The sequence below is a fragment of the Falco punctatus genome (assembly GCF_963210335.1).
Source record: "Falco punctatus genome assembly, chromosome: 10".
Lineage (NCBI taxonomy): Eukaryota > Metazoa > Chordata > Aves > Falconiformes > Falconidae > Falco > Falco punctatus.
Genome location: NC_137590.1, coordinates 25604171 through 25624071, shown reverse-complemented (window position 1 = coordinate 25624071; position 19901 = coordinate 25604171). Strand labels below are relative to the sequence as shown.

Genomic DNA, 19901 nt, shown 5'->3' with positions numbered 1-19901 from the left:
CTCTTCTACTTCTAGTCCAACAAACACTGATGCTTGTCAGCTCCTTTCTTGAGCTGGTTCAGCTCACTAATCTGACTTGGAACTATCTATTGACTTTATTGATAGTTTCATTTTGTGTCATACTGCTGAGGTGATGCAATAAGGAAAAGGGCATGTGCACACAATGGGGAGGGGGCAGTTGAACCTTCTACCTCTTGTTGACTGTGAACCTCACAGCTATTTCAGAATTTCCTGTATTTTTAAATAAAGTGTTATTTTTGTTACAAATTTTGTGAGTTGGCATTCTTTGAAATAGAGAGAAACTGCCTCTTACACTGTAACTTGTAACAGGAGAGTGTTTCAGGTATTACAAAAATATAGATAAGTACAGATAGTTTTTCAGCGTAAGAATTGAATGTTAAGAAGTATTGCAGTAGTTCTGGTTGTTCATTTTCCCCCTGTCACATTTTATGATGGGTACTGTTAAAGTCTTACTGACTTAGAGAGCAGGTGGAAATAAGCTATTTTTCAAAGATTTAATTTTTAAAAAAATGTTCTTTATTTAATACAATAAAGCTTTACAACTGAATATGTGCTTATGAAAGCACCACTTTCAACATCTGACTTTAGCTGTGTTTCATATCAGACAAATAGAGAAGAAACTAATTTAATGGAAATGTCTGTTTTTTTAAGTCAACTGTGTTTTATTTTTTTGGGACAATATAGCTTTTTCACTCTTTGATACTAAAGATTTGCTTATGTTCATGTGTCCACTTCCCAAAAGATGAATTTCCAGCCACTGTAAAAGATCCCAGTAGGGTCTTGTTTGACATAAAGCAAGGCTGCAGGAATTGTAATTCTAGCTAGTATTACACAAAAACTGCCTCGTCCTCAAATACACATTAGTAGGTAGATAATTTTTACTGTTTCTGCTTTAGAGATAGAACTGAAATGCAGAGGAACTAAAGAACATGGAGATGATCGCAAGTGAGTGGGAAATGTCTCAGCAAGTTTTTTCTTGTCAGCTGAGCTATGGCAACTGATGATGGTCAAACTCAGCTCCTTGTAAAATGACAAAGTTTAAACCTTTTTATCTTGATCAGGATGCCTTAATGTAGAATAATAAACTTTTTTTGCAGCTTCTGTATTACCATTAAGTGTTTATGTCAATTTTAACTACAAATCCTAACTCTAGTGTGAAAAAATCAAGCTCTCTGTTTTCAGTTTTCTGTAAACTTGCTGATCCAATCCAACTACTTGCCTATGCCAAATGCAGATTCTAAGATGGATTAAGAGGATCTTAGGTGAAAATTCCCGAAGGAAAAAATGGAGGTGTGTGAGTAAGAGACTAATGAAAACATCTGGGGAAAAGTGTGCTTGGAATTTGATCTGCAAGTATGTCTGTCATTTCTCTTCAAAAGCTCTAGGCCTACAGATTTGGTGAAAATACCAGTGTCGCCAAAACAGCAGTGCTGCTTAAAGTGTGCTTTAGGTATTTAGTGCTTGGTAAGAGGAAATGCACCTGCCATTACTGTCATTGCCCCTCTTCTTTACCTTGTGCAGCCTACATGGGTTGCAGATGTAAACTCTTAGGACCTTCAGTTAAAGCAAGCTGAAGCTGTATCGTGTGAGCAGTGGTTCACAAGAAGATGCTGTTATTGATGTACCTATTCTGTTTTCCTTGATTTCAGATTAACATTCTGCTAAATTTTAATTGTGCCTTATAAGATTCGGTATATGCTCTTGTCCTTCTGTAGCAATGAGCAAAATACTATTCATTTTGGAATAAAACACATCAGTGCATTTTTTTTCAAAATTATGTCTGCCTGATCAGTTTTCAGTAATATTTTTCTGTTGGGTTTATGTATGGGATGGAGAACTAGAAAACTGTATCCTAGTGGCAGTTCTAATTCATAATCTTACTAGTGTTTGCTGTTACATCGCCAAGCTGCTTCCCTCATCAGTTCTGGAATGTGATGGTATTAGACTGTACTGATTAAAGTTTTATAGTCACCAAATCAGATTAACTATTGAGTCACCTGACTAGGTAGGGTTTGCCGTCATGTGATCCAGTGCCCTGCTGAGCTCCCGCTGGGAGCTGAAACAAGGTAGTTTGCTTTTGAGATGTTCTTAAGTATCTAACAGCATGGGTCATGGATTATGGCTGCAAAGAAGATGGCTTCATTTTCCTGATCTTTGAACTAGTTAGAATGGGATAAGTTTGAAAGTGCAGGATCTTCAGGCCATGAGCCAACAACTGGAAAGAATGTTTAATCCTGGAAGTTCTGACACTGAAGGACCTTTTTTCTTTTTCAGTGTGGAAAAGCTTAAAGACTACTTATCCAGTCAGTCTATGGAAAACATGAGGATTAGTGGGAGGGTTTAAGACATACCAGTTGTATGATATTATATAAAACCATAAAATGGTATGATTTTCGTCAGAAAGCCTCTGGATGTTACCTAAATACATCCCTGTGTGTATACTGAACAACAGTGATAAAAATTTAAACCTGTGTCAAATTTAAACAACTCTTTTAAAATAAATCAGGAGACATGAGTTAAAGTGGTACATGCTGAAGAAAATAAGTCATAAAAATGTTATGTTTTTGTAATATCAGATTATAAAAATGTACAATAATTACTGAAATTTGCAGAACAGTAATACTGAAAATGAGTTGTAAATTGAATGTATTGTCTTATGTGTCATATGGAGTAGTGGTATATTTCATGAAGATTATTTTCCTTTAGTTTATCATAAAAAGAGGAATTCTCATGTAAAAAAAAAAATAATTAAAAATATGTGTAAGATAGGACTAATAGCAATGGGGACACCCCTACCCCCCACCCTCCCAACAGCTAGAAGAGGAGTAGTATTTGTATTATGGCTTTTGATATTCTGTATTGTTTTCCATGCTGGGTTCTGTGACCATATAAAGTTTCCTTCAGGATTAAAAACTAGAAATTAAGACAGATTGCCTTTTCAGATGCTTAACAGCCAGAAATCTAATTCATGTTGAATAGATGACTACCCTCAAAGAATAAAACAGTTTGTCACTTCAGCATGTTAGTAGAAGAGGTGAAGAGTAAACTTAGTGTTTCAACTGGAAGAACATAATTTAAATGCTTTGATGTTTTGAGTTTTGGTTTTTGTCTTCCAGTTGTATCTGATTGCACATATTTCATTAAATAGGCATTTCTGAAGCTACGTAAACAATGTAGGTAATTATGGTTATGGAAGAGAAAGGTTAATAGTGGTGTCTTTTTCTAATATAATTTATATTTGTGGTTTATGCAAAAGTACAAAATAACTTACATGTGCGTTTAGAGCCTAGGATTCACTGAATATCTGTAAAAATATATATAATTGAAATTATTTTACAGTTTCTGTAGCATTTTTTCCTGATATGCTAATATTACAGAAGTTAAAAATTGTCACATTTTGCATTTCAAAAAGCATTGTTTTCTGCTAAGTTTTTAAGACTTTTCATCTTCAAAGGCATAATTCCAATTAAGCATGTTATTTGTATTACAAATCTACAGTATCAGCAGGTGCTGGAATACAGGTGATGTTTGCTCCTCACCTACATTGTGGGATGTTATAGAAGGTGCTTTTTTTTTTTAATTTGGCTATCTTTTTTTTCTCCATAATCTCTGCAATATTGTGAGACCTGAAACCCGTGAAACGTTTTGGCAAATCACTCAAGGCCTGCTCATGGCCAGAAGAGAGTAAATGAATCACCTTCAGAATTCTTTTAAAATTGTAGTTCATCTCTGCTTGCGGAAATATCTTTAATGAGTTTTCCTAATTGGAGAATTTCCCCTCTTTTCTAATTAGCTAAATTTGGTTAGCTAAAACCAAACAGTAATGTTTCAACAAGAATTACTTCTGCAGTGCTTTCTGAAATTGCAAGCAAACAGAATATGGATCACAAGTCTAGTTGCATAGACCCACCTGTCTGACCTCCCCATTAAATAATTTTAACTATTCTTATGCTTACAGGTAACTTCTGACTACTGTGTTGAGGTGCAGAGTCTGTATTGCTGACATTGTTTTTTGGCTTAGCTTTTGACAACAGGCTCTGACATCCGTTAAGTGCACCAGGTGTGCTAGGTGAGATTCAGAAAGTTCCTACTCTGAGATAAAATGACGAACTGACAATCTATTGAAAATAAATCTCAATCTCTATGATCGCAAAGGTGGGAATCTTTGTGAATGTGCTTACACATAAGGATGTAACTTCTTGGTGAGTCCCACAAACTTGTAACCTCAGCTTTCATTATACTGGCCAATGATATATATATTCTGATTGTTGTGGCTTCTGTAGATATTGCAGACAGGTAACACTAGCTTGGTTATTCAGTCACTGCCAGTGTGGAAGTAACTTCAGATAGTGTAGTATCCTCTAGCAAGCAGTTTTCTCCCCTTTAGTGCCCGTTCTGTCTTAAATTTATCAACTACTCAATCTTTAGTCTGATAAAGACATGCAAAAGAGCAGTGATTGACAGGGGGCAACGGGCACGAACTGCAACATAAGAAGTTCCTTCTCAATATGAGGAAGAACTTTACTTCAAGGGTGACAGAGCCCTGGCACAGGCTGCCCTGAGAGGCTGTGGAGTCTCCTTCTCTGGAGACATTCCAAACCTGCCTGGATGTGACTGCACAACCTGCTGTAGGTGCATCTGCTTTAGGCAGGTGGTTGGACAAGGTGATCTCCAGAGGGCCCTTCCAACCCTGACCATTCTCTGATTCTTTATCTCAGTGGATTCAGCTTCTTCCACCTCCTGTACTGAGCCTGCCAGTTCCATGCCCAAATTGCTGTCTTTGCTGAAATTGCATTTTAGGACCACCTATCTGTGGGTAGGGCTACCTAAGCAAGCTAGTTCACTTGTGCTTCAGTGTTTGAGAACTACCTTTGTGTAATTCTGAAGTTACTGTCTACTTAGTAATGCGCTGCAATTTGTGTTGACTCGAGTTAGCTTTTGCTAGCTTAGTTACTAGTGCTGTGATAGTAGCTGGAAAAGTTCATTTTATTGTTGAAACCTTTTTATTGTATGGATTTCATAAGAATATGAAAAAAGTTTTGGTTCTAGAAACATAATTGTATCATAAGGTGCTTGAGTTGCATGGCTGCTGCCTTTTTTTTTCTATCCTGGGTACTGTTTTACATTTTGTGTGAGATTATGTATGTAAGATGAACAAAAAGAAAGTGATATTTAAATTTCTAGAAACTGAAATAGACTGAGGGAATCTGAAATTTCAAGGTCATAGAAATAGCAACCCTAACTAGTAACTGCGGAATAACATGCTGTATTGTAAAAGGGACAGACTTAAGGTTGTAATTGCTGGTGTAAATGTGAGCTTAGAGTCATAGAATCATTTAGGTTGGAAAGGACTTTTAAGATCAAGGCCAACCATTAACCCAGTACTGCCAAGTCCACCACTAAACCATGTCCCTGAGTGCCACATCTACATTTTTTTTGAACACTTCCAGGGATGGTGATTCCACCACATCCCTGGGCAGCCTGTTCCAGTGTCTGACCACCCTTTCAGTGAAGAACTTTTTCCTATTATCTAAACTAAACCTCCCCAGGCACAAAGCATTAGCTTAAGTAATTGTTTCAAGGTCCTGTCTTGTTTTTTGTATGAAAATAATGTCTATGTATTATTTCATTGCAATGGGGGACTCATTCTGGAGGAAGTAATTTATCTGAATTTTTAGTCTTAAGACTTACATGTAGTTGATTCTAATATCTCTTCAATTTCTCTATTTACATTTTCTGTGAATTAGAGCTGTCACTGTGTCCCTAGCAAAGGAGGAAAGGTAACAGAGCTTCTTTTAAATATGTTATGTTTCTGAGAAAACTGTTGCACCCTCTTGGAGCTGCATGTTGTCACCATTTTTCTTTATCAACTGTGCTTCCATTAGTCCAAGAAGTGTGAAGCAGTGATTTGTCGTTATGTTCTCGTGCTGTTGCCAAGCTGCAGTGATTTTATTAAAATAGAATTTTAACATTTCTTGCATAAAAGACCTGAAATTCACAAACATTAAATTGTAGGAAGATCATCAGTCTTCTCAACGATACTGTGTACAAGCTGAAAGGAGCTGTATCACCAGTCACTGCTTTTTCCTTTTAAAAAGGCAGTGTATTATGGAACAGTGGGCAAGCCAAATTGTGTGCTTTTGGAACAAGTGAAGTTAGTAAACTTAGATGAAATAAAATCTGATCACTTATTAAAAACTTGAACAGCTAAAGGTGGCAGTTTAGTCAAGGAGATGTAATATTAGCGAAGTTATACAATGATTGTTTCTGTGCTATTTTTCTCTTTACAAGTAATTGTGTCCTTATTTGAAATTTGGATTTGGAGTGCTTATCTGTGGTAAAATAAGCGATATAGGCCCTTTTTGGTAATCTGTTTGGTATTGGTGGTTACGCAGTTTGTGGGGCTGGAGTGTGCTCAGTGTCTTGTAGGTACTCTGCACCTCAGCATATAATAATTTGCTAAATTTGAGAAAGGCACCTCTACTTACTTGATTCGCTCAGTAGTCAGTTTTCTCACTTATTGTGTCAGCTGTATCTTTTACTTTAAACCATCAAATTAAATAATAGTTTATGCTGGCTTTTTATTTTAGTTCATGCATTTAAAACCTGGAACTCAGATAAAAAGATAGTTTCAGAATGAATTCAGTATATTATTTATGAGTGGAGCAACACATTAGCATTGAGTTCACAATAGATCATATCGCTTTTATTCCATCTTACAAGCTTAGCAGCACAAACAGAATAATCAACATATTATTTGGCTGTCATCTGCTGAACAGAAACCAGAGATCACAAGGAGGTTTTCCCTAGCTGCAGTGATGGCCTTTTTGTTCCAAGCCCCCATCTGGGAGGGCCATGGTGTGTTATCATATGGAACGCGGGGTTTTCTGTAATCTGCTTAGCTGCACTGCAGTTTGAATCTTTATTCCATGTTTGTGTAATTTATAATTTTAATGAGACCATGGCTCTTGTGGGCTTTGAAATATATTAAAAGCTCTTTTGTGCATATGCTTTTGTTCTTGCTTAATAGGCTCAGTGTATTTAAAACTGATGAATTTTTATTCATGGATTTGGATGTCTGGGGATTAACTTAGACTTAATATCATTGCACTCATCTATTGATGTTTGGAACTTTTTAATACTTGTATCTGTACGTGGAGAAGAACTTACAGAACTTGTGTTTTATACATAAACCAGCTCAGAAATAACTAATAAAATTTTATTAAGCAATGAGGAAAATGTACTGATTACAGCTTATTTTTACTGCATAAGGTCACATGAAATACAGTTTGTGCTAGGAAGAAATGAGTAGTTGAATCCATGTACATGTATGTATTTGGAACTTTGTAACCAAAAAAGTCTGTAGAATGGTAACAATGACAAGCACTTGATTTGCATTTTTCTTCTGTTCAGGTAACTAGAAAATGAAAATACTGAGCTCACTTTTGTCTGAATTTTTCCTTTCTCCTGGTTTTTAACACTTTTTTTTTTTTTTTTAATGTGGAGTATGGGTAAGAAACTTCATTAGGTGATGCTCTTAACTGGGAAGTATTGATGAACATACAGAAGAATTCTTCGTTACTATTGTTACATTTTCTGACAGTGCTAAAACTGGCCTTGTTTTTTGCTTTTGTATTTTTCAGATGTTTAATAATAGGTTTGATTTACTATTTGTGTTAAGATCTCATACTGTGTGATTTCTGTTTTCGTAAACAACTATGGTGTACTCTTTAATGATGGCCTTCTCATCTGAGACTAATGCTGGGTATAACATTAAGACACTTGTATTTCTTTCTGAACAGTCTTGCTGATGGTGTACGTGAATAGGTTGCCCTGTTTGATGTGGAGGGTTTTGGGTTTTTTTGGTTGTGGTTTTGGTTGGTTTTGTTTTTTTTTTTTTTACCAGCAAACAATCCCCTTTGTAATGACAGATATTTTAAGGAAATGGGTCACTGCATAGTGGACTTATTTATCCCTCTTCTATTCATTGCTCTGAGTAGTATTTCCAAAAATACCTGCATATTTCTAGAAGGTGCGTAAGCACTGGGAAGTGCAGGGGACATGAGCGCCATGGGCAACTTTAGTTTCTGTAGGGTCATAAAATAAGTGCCTAATATGAAGATTGGACTTGTAACTCTTTGTCTCAGTTAATTAAAAGTAATTTTAAATGTTTACATGTCTTGTCTCAAAGTGAATTTTTTTAAATCTAAGATAAACGCATATAGCTTAGGATATAGTTATTTGACCCTTGGCACACACACAGGTGTATTTTTCTCTGTCACCAGGAAAGTGACTGTGCTGTCTGTCAGACCTTTGGCATTTGTTCTAACTTTGACATTGTGTTACAGGAGACTGTTAAGTGAATATTTCAGCATCCCTCAGAGGCTCAAACTTGCCATGTAAGACCATGCCTTTGCTCAGCTATTTGGATTTCGCTGTTCAGCTAAGATCAGTGTATAGAGCTGCAGAGGAAGATAGAAGCCCTGGAATGCATCTGACCATTAATACAGCGTTTTATACAGGGTTGTGGGATTGTTAGGAGTTGTTTCCCAAAGGTAAATAGAACCAGTGAGAATGACTTGAAATCTGTTTTGAAAAATTGCTCATGTATAGTCTCTAGTTGTTTAACACCAAAGGATTGCATTATGTGAATTTGTTTACAGGATTGAGCTCCTTGTCAGCCTGAGATCAGTAGATGAAGGAGCATTTGTTGGAGACAAACTGTCAGTGCCTAGTAGAGATAATGTGGAAAAATAATCTCTTCCAGAGTATCACTGAGCTTTTTCAGATTTGTCAGACTGAATCCAGTGTTTCTTCTAGGAAAAAACCAAGCAGAAATACAAATCAAGTTCTGCCTGACACCCTGCACAGAAAGACCTTTTGAAAATTTTTCCTTGATTTGCTCAAGGTGTTTAGAATCTTGAGATTATAATAAGAATATTTGAAACAATGTTTATTAAGGTGTGTAATCGATATGGGAAAGATCTATCCCAATAAAGATGATATACACCCTTTGCTATTCTAGCACACGCAACATTAACTTCATGCAAAAATTTTAAGACAATAGTTTAATATAAATAACAGCTTAAATGTAAATATTTAAATAGCTTAGTGTGCAGTTTTTTCCCGTTTTTTTTAAAAATAATAATTTCAGTTACTCTTTGGGAAAGATGGTGCAAGTTATGGGATTACCTTGTGTGAAGAAAGATGTCTGGTTCAAAGGGAAGTGGAGGGTGTTAGGAGAGGAGCTTCTGTTAGCTAAGGAAAAACTGATAAACTATCACCAAATATTCAGTGTAAATCCAGAATTAGGAAGCATTCTATAAAGCAAATGTGACTGGAAACTTTTTGTTATAGCAATTTTTTTTTTAAGATAAAGTCCAATAATTTGTTTAGCCACGCTTTCGTTGGCTGTGTTTGATTTTCCTGTATTTAAAATTTTGGCACTGTATGTTGAACTGTCTTACACAATGCCATTGGTTATCGGGAAATGATAAATCTGCTCATTGATTTCCTAATTTTATTATGTACACAGTTAATTGTAATCCAAGATTACAGCAAACAAGATGTTAATTTCTAGACAATCTCTGTATGTTTCCCTCAGAGTGTGATTGTTACAGAAGCAAAGAATACAAAGAGAATACTATTTGTGCTATCCTCACAGGAGCTGTCAATAAAAGATGTAATAGGGGATTTAGGAATCTGGAAATGGCCAACTAATTTATGTGAATCTATTTTATTTCAGCTAGAAAGACCAAGCTCTATTTCGTCTGCACTGCATATTGCAGAGCACAGGCTGTCTATAGAAAACCAGGCGGCTGCATATGGATAGTCCCTTGATATCATTCACTTGCTGTGTAATCTTATTATGCAAAGTTCTAATCTTCACCTAGAATGAATGCCTCTGGGTCAGAATATAGTCATATCAGGGTTTCTGAGGTCATGTTTTGTGATCCTTAGCTTATTCTTCTAAGTAGGGCTGGGATTTAAAGAGTATTCCCCAGACACTAGCAGAGATAGACGGCAAAACCTGCTGCCTTTTTGGAAGACAAGACCAACATGAGGTCCCTGGTAGGATTAAACTTGATTTGTAGCTGTAGGATTTTTTAACAGATGTATTATTGGACAGGGAATAGGGGGCCACCAGCACAGCGAAATTGGATCACGATTGGCATTCTCAGGGAGTCCGCTGGCTGCTAAAACAGCAGCTGCATGTGGATTTGACTTCTTTCAGGTGAAGCGACTTCCAGTCATTTGGAAAGGATGGGATGAAAAGGAACCTTGGTGATAATTTTGATGTCTGCAAGATTTAGTACCAATGTAATGGGATTATCGGTAACACCTTCACTGCAGAAAAAGCCACCTGGCGCTATAACTGGCAGCAACTGAGAACTAATCCTTTCCCATCTCTTGGATGTCATTCATGAGGCTCAAAGTGATTTCCACCCTGCTAGCTGTGATTAATTTTATAAACAAACAAACAAACAAAATATCAAATGAGGAAGGCGTGGGCTGTGGAAGGAAAAGGGAACAGAAGATAATAGTAATTACATTTTGCATTTTATTTGCGGCAGGGGATGAACTATAAAGTTCTTGTAAAATAACCAAATAGTATTCTATGTGATAAATATGGATGTGTAACCTTTTTTAATCAATGTCTGTGTTTGGTATAAAAACAATGTCTTGTTTCAGTATAAGATTTTCAGCAACTACTATATGGTAGTAGGTAGTACCTGGAAGTAATTACCACAGGTTTTATGCTGTTAGTTCTGCGATAAGGATGTTTATACAACAGATCCATTAAGTTTTCAAGGGGCCTGTGACTTAAATAATTTGTTTTATTGTGCTTAATGGTCTTATGCTGTATCTGGTGGAGCTGCCTGCTGACAGCACTTTATATTAAAATTGTCATGTGGAAAAACGTACAGCCGTTTACCTTCTTGGGAAGAACAATATGGCGTTGTTTTAAAAATGTACTGATAAATAGTTTTCTGAAGAAAAAAATATATTTTACTGATGCTTAAGCTAGAGCAATTGTAAGATAAATACTCTGTGGGGTTTTAAAATAAACTAGACTTGTGTGGTTTTGATTTTTTTTAACTGGGCTTACTCTTGCTACAACCATTCACTTATTAGCTAGAAGTTGTTATTTAAACTACATGGAAACTTTCAGGATTTTAGTTATTCTGTGTGAATGGCCATTAGATGTCTGAAGATGGACCTTAATGTTAAAAACAAAACCTCCAATCTACTGAAGTTATCCTGTTAGGTTGAAACTGTATAATCTAAGTGTGTATATATATATGTCTTAATTTGAAATTAACTTTCTTGAGTAGTAATAAAACGTCTTACATGAGCTAAGAATTTATCATTATCATGAACATCTGATAAGCCTGAGAATTTAAAAATTCCATTGTGCCACATTTATAAACGGACTGGTGAAATCCATGTCTCGGGAGTTAAGAATTTTTTTTAAGACAACTGGGAGCAAAATTTTAGACCTCTTCACTCACGCATGCTCTTCTGTTGTGGTCGGTTTTATACCATGGCAGCTCTAGCAGTAGGCAAAGCTCACTCTAACCTCTGTGCTTCTTTGCATAATTTAAAAATTGATCCCTCGTAATTCAGAGCTGCTTAGAGACATCAGAGAAACCAACGTGTTCAGTGTAACTGTTGGGAAGTGCGTGTCAGCCAGAGTCTGACAGGAAATCAGTTGAAGCTGGTTTGAAACTTATTTTCAGGGACATACAGCAGTTGTTTGTAGTTTCATAATACACAGATATTTTAGTTACAGTCTGATAGCTGTTGGCATGAGAGGTTTACGTTTTCTCTTAATGAGACTGTTGTTAACATTCCATTTGTCACAGTCAACAATATCTACCTACTGTGGTCAATTTAATGCAATATTTATAAAATTACTTTTATTTAGAATATCCACAGGTGCCTGACTTCTGTGCTGTCTTAATATATTTATATAACGTTTCTGGATAGCATGGATCTGAAATACAGGATAGTTGTGCAGTATTTTTGTCCATCTCAGCTGAAAGGTAATGTGAGGCTGCCTTTCAGCGGGTGCTGTTAAGAAGTATTGATGATGGACTTCTCTCAAAAGATGGTTGTGTTCATTAATTCACATTAGTTGTGCAACTCGGATCGATCTGCTGTCACTCAATTTTCCTTTTATCACCTGTAACACATTTCTGGGCTTGCCGTGTTTCTGGTCCTGAGAGCAAGGAGTTGGTCCATGCTTTTCATAGCGTACGGGGTTGAGTAGAGCAAACCACTTTTCTGGCTCGCCAGAATAAATTCTGCTGAAAGTGCATTTTGCTTTCAGTGAAGCTGTTTCAGTTTCTACGGGTTGTCCTGTGGTGTGCTGGGCACTGCATGTGCTAACAAAACAATTCAAGAGTTTTCTTATTTCTGTTGTATCTTGGGTTGTTACTGTGAAACTTATTAGCTAGTATTAAGGATGATGAATCACAGCTTGGTTTAAGTAAGTGGATTTATTTTGGAAATTATTTTTTTTTAACGTAAACCAAGTACATCTTTTTGGAGCAAGGACATGAGCTTGATAGAGAACATTTTTCCCCAAAAATGATTGTATATTTCTTTATAAATACTTAATGCAAAGAACAAAAGCCACTTTTGACTGTATTCAGGCAAAATTCCCATTAACTTCTAGAGACAGTTGTGCGAATTTGAATTCCTGCATTTGAATAGCAAAACATCATGAAATGTAGAAGGGGAGGTCTTTACTTCATTATTAAGTACATTATGTTGTACACACAGCATTTTTCTTTATTTTTCCTTTTAAGTTACTGCATTTGTTTAGCAAGTTATATTGACCCATCTTAGTAAATGAGGGAAACCTTGCTGTGGTTTTAGTTCATGATAAAGCTGATACTGAGTTTAAGGGGGACAGGTTTCTTGCAGAATGTAAAACTTGCTTGAGTTACTTTGGTATGTGTTTTTCATTTCCTTAAGAGAAATAAATATATATATATAAATCTTAACAATTAGGGTAAAGAAACAGATTATCACTGCAGGAATTATATCTAATCATTAGAGTTTGACTTAAATATTTGGGGGAGGTGGTCAAGAGATATTTAGAGTGGTATGTGCTGCAGAACTTAAGCTGCTGTACTGTAGCTGAGAACAGAAAGACCTAAAACCTTATTTTTATATGCAAGTGTTTTGGTAGTGGAAGTCTTGGCAAAGGAAAGCTCTGCAAAACCTCCAGAGATCCTATCAAAAACTGTATTATTTTTCTAGTAGAGTCTTAGGCAAGCCATTCAGGACTCTATTATCCTTATTTTTGTCTAGTTTTTCAAACTTTTTTTGTTTGATTGTCATGTCACTTTTAAAGTTTTGGTTGACTACTTTATTACTGCAGTTTTCTGTGAATGTAACTCCAGTTCTGAAGCATATTGAAATCATTTCAGATGATTTGATGCTTCGCTGTTTGGCTGTTGAGTTCAGCCTCAAATATTAGGGCTTGAAGAAAATCAGCTATTTTAAGTTGCACTGTCTTCACATGATTAAAACAACTTTATCAAGTGTTATTTGATAAATAACTGCATCTGAGTTATAATATATGGTCCAGTCAGGAAGTTAAAGCCTGCATTTAAAGTATGGGTAGAGCTTTCCAGATTCCATTCAGCCAGATCTAGTGGAGGGGAGGATGTTATCACATCTGTTGCAGATACATGTGGTAGGTAAGCCGTCTTGACTAAAAGAAGCCCAGCTGAGTCAGCAGAAAGCTGACACCATTCTTTCCCACTAATTTCTCTAGTTTGGCAAAGATTTTTTTATTTTTTGTTTGAGCTCCTACTCAACTGAATCACACTGATAAGCTGGTGAGAGGAGTCCATTGATTGTACATGTGAAAGGTTCTGTGTAATAAAAACTTCTTGATGGCATTTGTTTAAACAATATTAATCTCAGATCTATCTGATCATTTGTTGGTTTTATTCACTTTTTTAAAAAAATACTGTCCATCGGTTGTTAGATACAAAAGATAGTTTTTTAAATGATAGGATGTTTGTTACCAAATGAATGATATTCTTCTGTTTTACTGTAGACTAGAACCAGCTGAACGACGTAACACTGTACCATGCTTCGCAATGTCCTAGGAAAAACCTTTCGATTTCTGGGTTATACTGTGCAATATGGCTGCATAGCGCATTGTGCCTTTGAGTACCTTGGAGGAATTGTTGTGGTAACTTTTCATTTTCATGACATTTTAAAAGAAAATAAAACTATAGTACTGAATTTGTTATATGTGATAACGCGGATATTTCAGGTTTCTTCATTTTCTTTAATGAAGTGTGTTTAGTAAATGCCTATTTTTTTGGAGGCAGGTCCAGCCTTTATGAAAGTGCTTTCTACTTTAGGCAGTCACATTTTTTGCTAAGTTACTACTTGAGGCATCACTGAAGCAAATGGGAAACTATGATTAAGCATTTTGCAGAGAGTACATTCTTCCAGAGACTGGAATCACTAATAATGCCATTGGAAATGCTGTTGTTTCCAATTCTGGGCAGATTTCTGGATGTTTTGTGCTTCTTCCCCTCCTCCCCAGGTTCTAAACCTGGCAGCTCCTGCTGCTGGACATAGTGGAGTTTGGCTGTATGCTGCTCTTGCAGCTTCTGTGTGTTGTTTTGTTTTTTTTTTTTTTTTTTTTTTTTTTTTTTAAATAGAGGCTGAAGTAAGGGGTAGGCTGGCAGAGCTTGGAGTGCCGATCCTGGTAATTTCCACGAATTGACAAATCCATAATGCACTCATAGCCTAGTGCAGTTTGGGCCCGATCCTGAGCAAATACGGAGCTGTAACAGTCAGAGGTGCTCTGGAGTCTGTTCTTACCTTTTAAACGTATCAGATGTTCCTTGGAGCATCTCACTTTTTTTAGTTGTTCTTTACATTATCCCTTTTCTAATTTATTAGCAAATAATTTGAGTATTAATGTATTTTAGATAAAAGTAACTGGAAATAGTAATTTTGTCTCATTTATTTTTAATTTGCAGTGTTCTGGACCTTCAATGGAACCAACCATTCACAATTCTGATATTGTCTTTTCGGAGAACCTTAGCCGCCACTTTTATTGCATTCGAAAGTATGCTCCTTTGTTGAGACTAGATTTTACATTACATTTGCCAGAGCTTGTCAATAACCAAATTCCATCCACCCTTTATTTTTCATATATTCTTCTGCTTCTAAATTGTAATTTTTCATAAACCTTCTCTCATTGCATCTGCTGGAAGTTAATTGTATGACTTGTCAAAATTTGTTTAGGATATAGTCTGTCACTTTTACAGCTTTGTCCAAAAAATGGAAGAATTCCCATTTCCCTGCCACCCCTCAAAACCGTTCTATTGTGTGAATGTAACTTCTCCTCTCTAAGCAGTTTTGTCTTGAAAAGCAAGCTGTAGGTTTGCTTGCTGAGGTTGTTAGGAAAATGACCAAATGGCATAAATGCCATTTATCAAATGTCATTTTATTACTCTGTGTACAGCACAGTAGGCTCAAGGCCCTCACCCATTTTGTTGTGGTTTGTTTCACTGTACAGTCTAATGTATATAATCAGGAAGCAAAAATAATATAAGGTCTTACAAACTCAGATACTTGAAGTCCCATTGGAAATACAACATTTGGTCAGTAACATTTAGGAACACGGAATCTGTTCTGTTCCATCTTTATGTAGCAACAGGATCAAATTAAATGATACTCATTTCATCAGAGCATTGTCAACTAAAATGACATCTAAAGTGTTTCATATATGATCTAAATAACAAAGACTCTCTCCAAATGTACTTTAAGAACGGTGTGTAAAATTACACCCTGAGTAAAACTGAAGAAATGAAAACTAGACAAGAATTTTCAGCAGAAGGAAGTATCCTTAATGTACATGAATATTTTTGGAGTATACACATTGATGCACATGTATTCAGCCAAATAGTTTGTATTTAGAGTTCTGTTTGTTTCTGTTTTTTTTTTTCCTCTCAGAGGAGATATTGTAATTGTGAAAAGCCCAAATGACCCCAAATCAAATATCTGTAAAAGAGTAATTGGCTTGGAAGGGGATAAAGTCTGCACAAGCAACCCTTCAGATTTCCTTAAGAGTCACAGCTATGTAAGTATTAGAGTTTCTTGCTTTTTAAATTAATGATTACTGAAACAGGCCTGGTAGTCTGTAAAGGTTTTGCAATATTTGAGTATCATCATAAATCATAAAGTATGACATTCATAAATTATTATTCTTGTACAGGTACTGTAAAATAGAATATGTAAACTCTATGGCAAGCTGTCTCTCAGTCTTTTGTCTCTGTAGGAAGTGTAAGGAGATGATATTTTTGCTCTGCCCTTTGCTTAGGTCTTCTTCCCTGGAAGAATATTCTAAAATTCTCTGCATAAAGTGCAGTACAGATGGCAGACTTAAGGGCTTGGTCTTAAGGCAAAACTGTTTCTGTATTTTAAATGCTAAAGAAGTGAAAATTTTGTCTCTGCAATAGCTTTGAGGATTTTGCTTTCAAAATTATATGTTAGTGTATCTCCACATTTCAATATAATAGAATTTTAATTTTCTGAGTGTGGTTGGATAAGTAGTAATTTTCCTGACTTGTCCAAAAAGCCAGGTAAAAAGATGAAATAAAAAGAAAAAAATACTCACTTGTCTTTATGCAGATACTTAATGGAAGTTTGGAAAGATTTGCAAGAAAATCTTTTCAGGTTCCTCTTTTTAGGCTATCACTAGAAAAATCATCAGAAATCATGATTACAGAAAAATGCAGGGTTTGTTTCCCAAAACCATATTTGATCATTACCTCTGTTCAGCACCTTGTGACACCAGATTTTGCACAGGTGTTTTGAGTCTTAAAAGAAGGATATTCTGTTGTCTTTTCATATCCACTTCATCCTTACAATTAGGGTAAGACGAATTAGCATCTGGCCCATAGCTGAAGTCCTGTGCTGTGAAGGGAGAGACTTTAATGGAACATTCCTTGCAGCCAGCTACAGTTTGTGATAAATCCTTTAGAAGTGTAGCTGCCATAAAGACAGCCAACTGCCACCAGTGTGCCTCAAGGTACTGGCACGTCATTTACATTAAGCAGCTGGAGGCTGTTGTTACTAAAATCAGTGGCAAAATTCTTGTCAATGTTGCGTCTAGATTCAGTGTCCAGCTTTAGTGAAGACCTAGGACCAGAAAGTAAGGAGATTCATACCCTGTGCTGAGGAGTTGAATTTGTTGCTTCTTCCTTTCCAATGTTGAGGCAAGACACTTGAGGCACCTGCCTCTAATCTGCCCTTCTGATCAAGTTCCAGTACCGCTGGAGCTTCTGTTCACACTTCTGTTACTTGTGGTCAGAAAGAACTCATTCTTTGTTATGTTTTGAAGGGGAAGACAGATAATTTATTTTTTCCATAAATCAAATTGTTACTACTTAACCAAGAACTAAAAAAAAACTCCCGAAGAACCCCAGCCCACCTTTCTTAGCAAGTTGAAGAATTTTTCTAGCTCCTATGGGAGTAGTAATTTAGATAAAATATGAATTTCCCAGAGCGGAACGAGCTGAAATGGAAGTCTGGATTCTATGTACACTGATAGAAGATGCAAACTGAGTTTCCTCTAAGCATCTTGTTCCTCACTTAGTCTTGCAAAGGAAGTTCAGGAAAGATTTGCACTTAACAGTATGTCAGCCTTTCTGGAAACCCTAAGGGAATCAAATGAATATCCAGCACAATTTTGCACCAGATACAAGATTTCTTGTCTTCAATTTTAATAAACAATGCAAGGAGAAAGAGGAATGCTGAGTCCATTTCCATTTTTATAAAGGCTAATGTGTGGAAATACAGCAAAGTGACACGCAAGCTTTCTTAATTCTTGCATCATAACTTGTATCTGGGGGGGGGGGGGGGGAAATGATCTAAATGGAAATGCTTTCGTTTGTTAGTGCGTATCTGCTTTCCCCCTATCTGTAGGGGTTGTTGAAGAGGTAAATCTTTCCATCTGTTCAGGAGACACTTCCTTTACAGAAGCAGTATTATATTCTCAACGGAGGTATCTGCACTTTAGGCTCATAAAGTACACTGGATTATTCACTAAGTAAATCATTCTTGTTGGGGAGGGAAGAAGGGATCGTGTCTGTTTAGGTAATTGTCTGATCAGATTCCTTATTGCAGTGAATTGCTGTGCTGTGCGCTTTTTCTCTTAATTCAGACACAAAACTCTTCAAAGCAAATAGTGGCAGCAGAGGTACAGAGAACTGGCTATTTGTTTTGTTTATACTTCCTTGGGAAGGATTAACCTGGGTTGGGTTTTTGGAAAAAAAGTTTGTCAAAACTGAGGAAAGGCCTTGGCTAGGATTCCCAATGGCCTGAGGGGCTGCTCGGGGTGCCTGGCTGCCAGGGAAAGGTGCAACTGCAGGCACTCCTTCAGTGAGCAAAGCCTCGAAATTGTCACGAGTTTTGTGGGTTTTATTTAGCTGCTAACTGCTTTTCCTAAAATGAGAAAACTCTGAGTGATACTGGGATGCCGTGACCCCCAGGTGTGCCAGGTCAAGGATGGATTGTTGTTACAGTGAACTGCTCGGCTTTCCTTGACTGGCTCCTCTCCTGTTTGGGGGAGTAGTAGTGAGCAGTTGCTGTCAAGTTTGCAAACTTAGGACAGTACAGTAAATACAAAGTATCAGATGCCAGAAATAGTACCAAATTAAGTAGTTCAAACCTCTGCTTCATTCTTTGCTGGTGTTTGCCAGCCAAGGGTTACGTGTTACGAGTTGGCCAGCTAGGGGAGATGTCGGAATCGGTACAATGTACTTCACACAGCTGAGAGTGAAACCACCTCCAAGCAGCTGCTTCTCTTGTCGCCCCAAAAGGAGTATTTTTTACTCATGTCAGTAGGAATTGTGCTTAGTCTGCATTGAGTCTGTCAATGTTAGCGTTGGCATATTGTATAGAGTTTAAGTTAGGGATTTTTGCGCTTAGAAGCGCTGTCATAAATGATCCTTGTTCTGAAGCCTAAGAGAATGCTAAAATCAGGTCCTGCTTCCGGTCTTGTTTCGTTCATAAATATACTTCTCAAGATGGCTTATATGTGTATAGATAGGAGATCGGAGAACTCTGTTTACAGTTTCCTCTCTGTAAAATTATGCGGATGAGACACTTCATTGCTGCAGACAACCAAGTAGATACCTGTAGATTAAAAGAAAGCAAACACAACAAACCAACCTTCCTAGCTATAATAAAAATAAAGAAATCACAGAGAAGTTGAATATATTGTTCTGAAAAAAGATATTTCACTTGGTAGAAATGCAGTATAGCAGTGGAAGTTACATGAAAGTCTTCATAGTGCTGTTAAAATACTTTTATTGCAATACTTAGCTGAAGTCACACGTTGTATGAGAAAAATTCTTTTTGTCAGAGTGCACTGTGTGAAAGGCTGTACCAAAACACTCTCTTTGGAGTCGCTAGATTACAAGTTCATGGAACTAATCCCACATATCAAATCAACTAGTATAAATTAAGCACATGCTTAAATTAAAGTACATAAGGAATGTCTTTACTTTGGACCCTCTATGGTATATGATGCTGCATATGCTAGAGGTTGGAGCTCATCTGCATAATAATACTGAGGGAAGTCTTCCAATTTACATAAAAAGTACAATGAAATTCCTTTTTTGAGTAAGCTGCTATAGTGTAAGAAAGTTAGGAAAATGTATTTTTTTCCTCTTCATTGCTTTTTAATTGATATTTGGTGTGGTGTATGAGTATTAGGCTTGCAGTTTTGCTGGGCTCTTTTTTGGTTTTGTGCTCAGTGATGGTGTTTATAGATAAAAGTAAGTGAATTTACTGTAATACTTATTTGAGAATGTATAACGTATTTT

At 36.5% G+C, this 19901-nt stretch overlaps 1 protein-coding gene across 1 annotated transcript in view; it reads left to right on the top strand.

The window, feature by feature from the left end:
- Nucleotides 1–5837: 5837 nt before the first annotated feature.
- IMMP1L (inner mitochondrial membrane peptidase subunit 1) overlaps nucleotides 5838–19901 on the top strand; it is a 28285-nt gene continuing 14221 nt past the window's right edge. Inside the window, exons 1-4 of the mRNA XM_080405882.1 lie at nucleotides 5838–8576; nucleotides 14102–14239; nucleotides 15045–15133; nucleotides 16024–16150. Of these exons, the coding sequence (XP_080262008.1) occupies nucleotides 14135–14239; nucleotides 15045–15133; nucleotides 16024–16150 (321 nt within the window). The 5' untranslated portion in view covers nucleotides 5838–8576; nucleotides 14102–14134. The remainder of the gene's footprint in view (nucleotides 8577–14101; nucleotides 14240–15044; nucleotides 15134–16023; nucleotides 16151–19901) is intronic.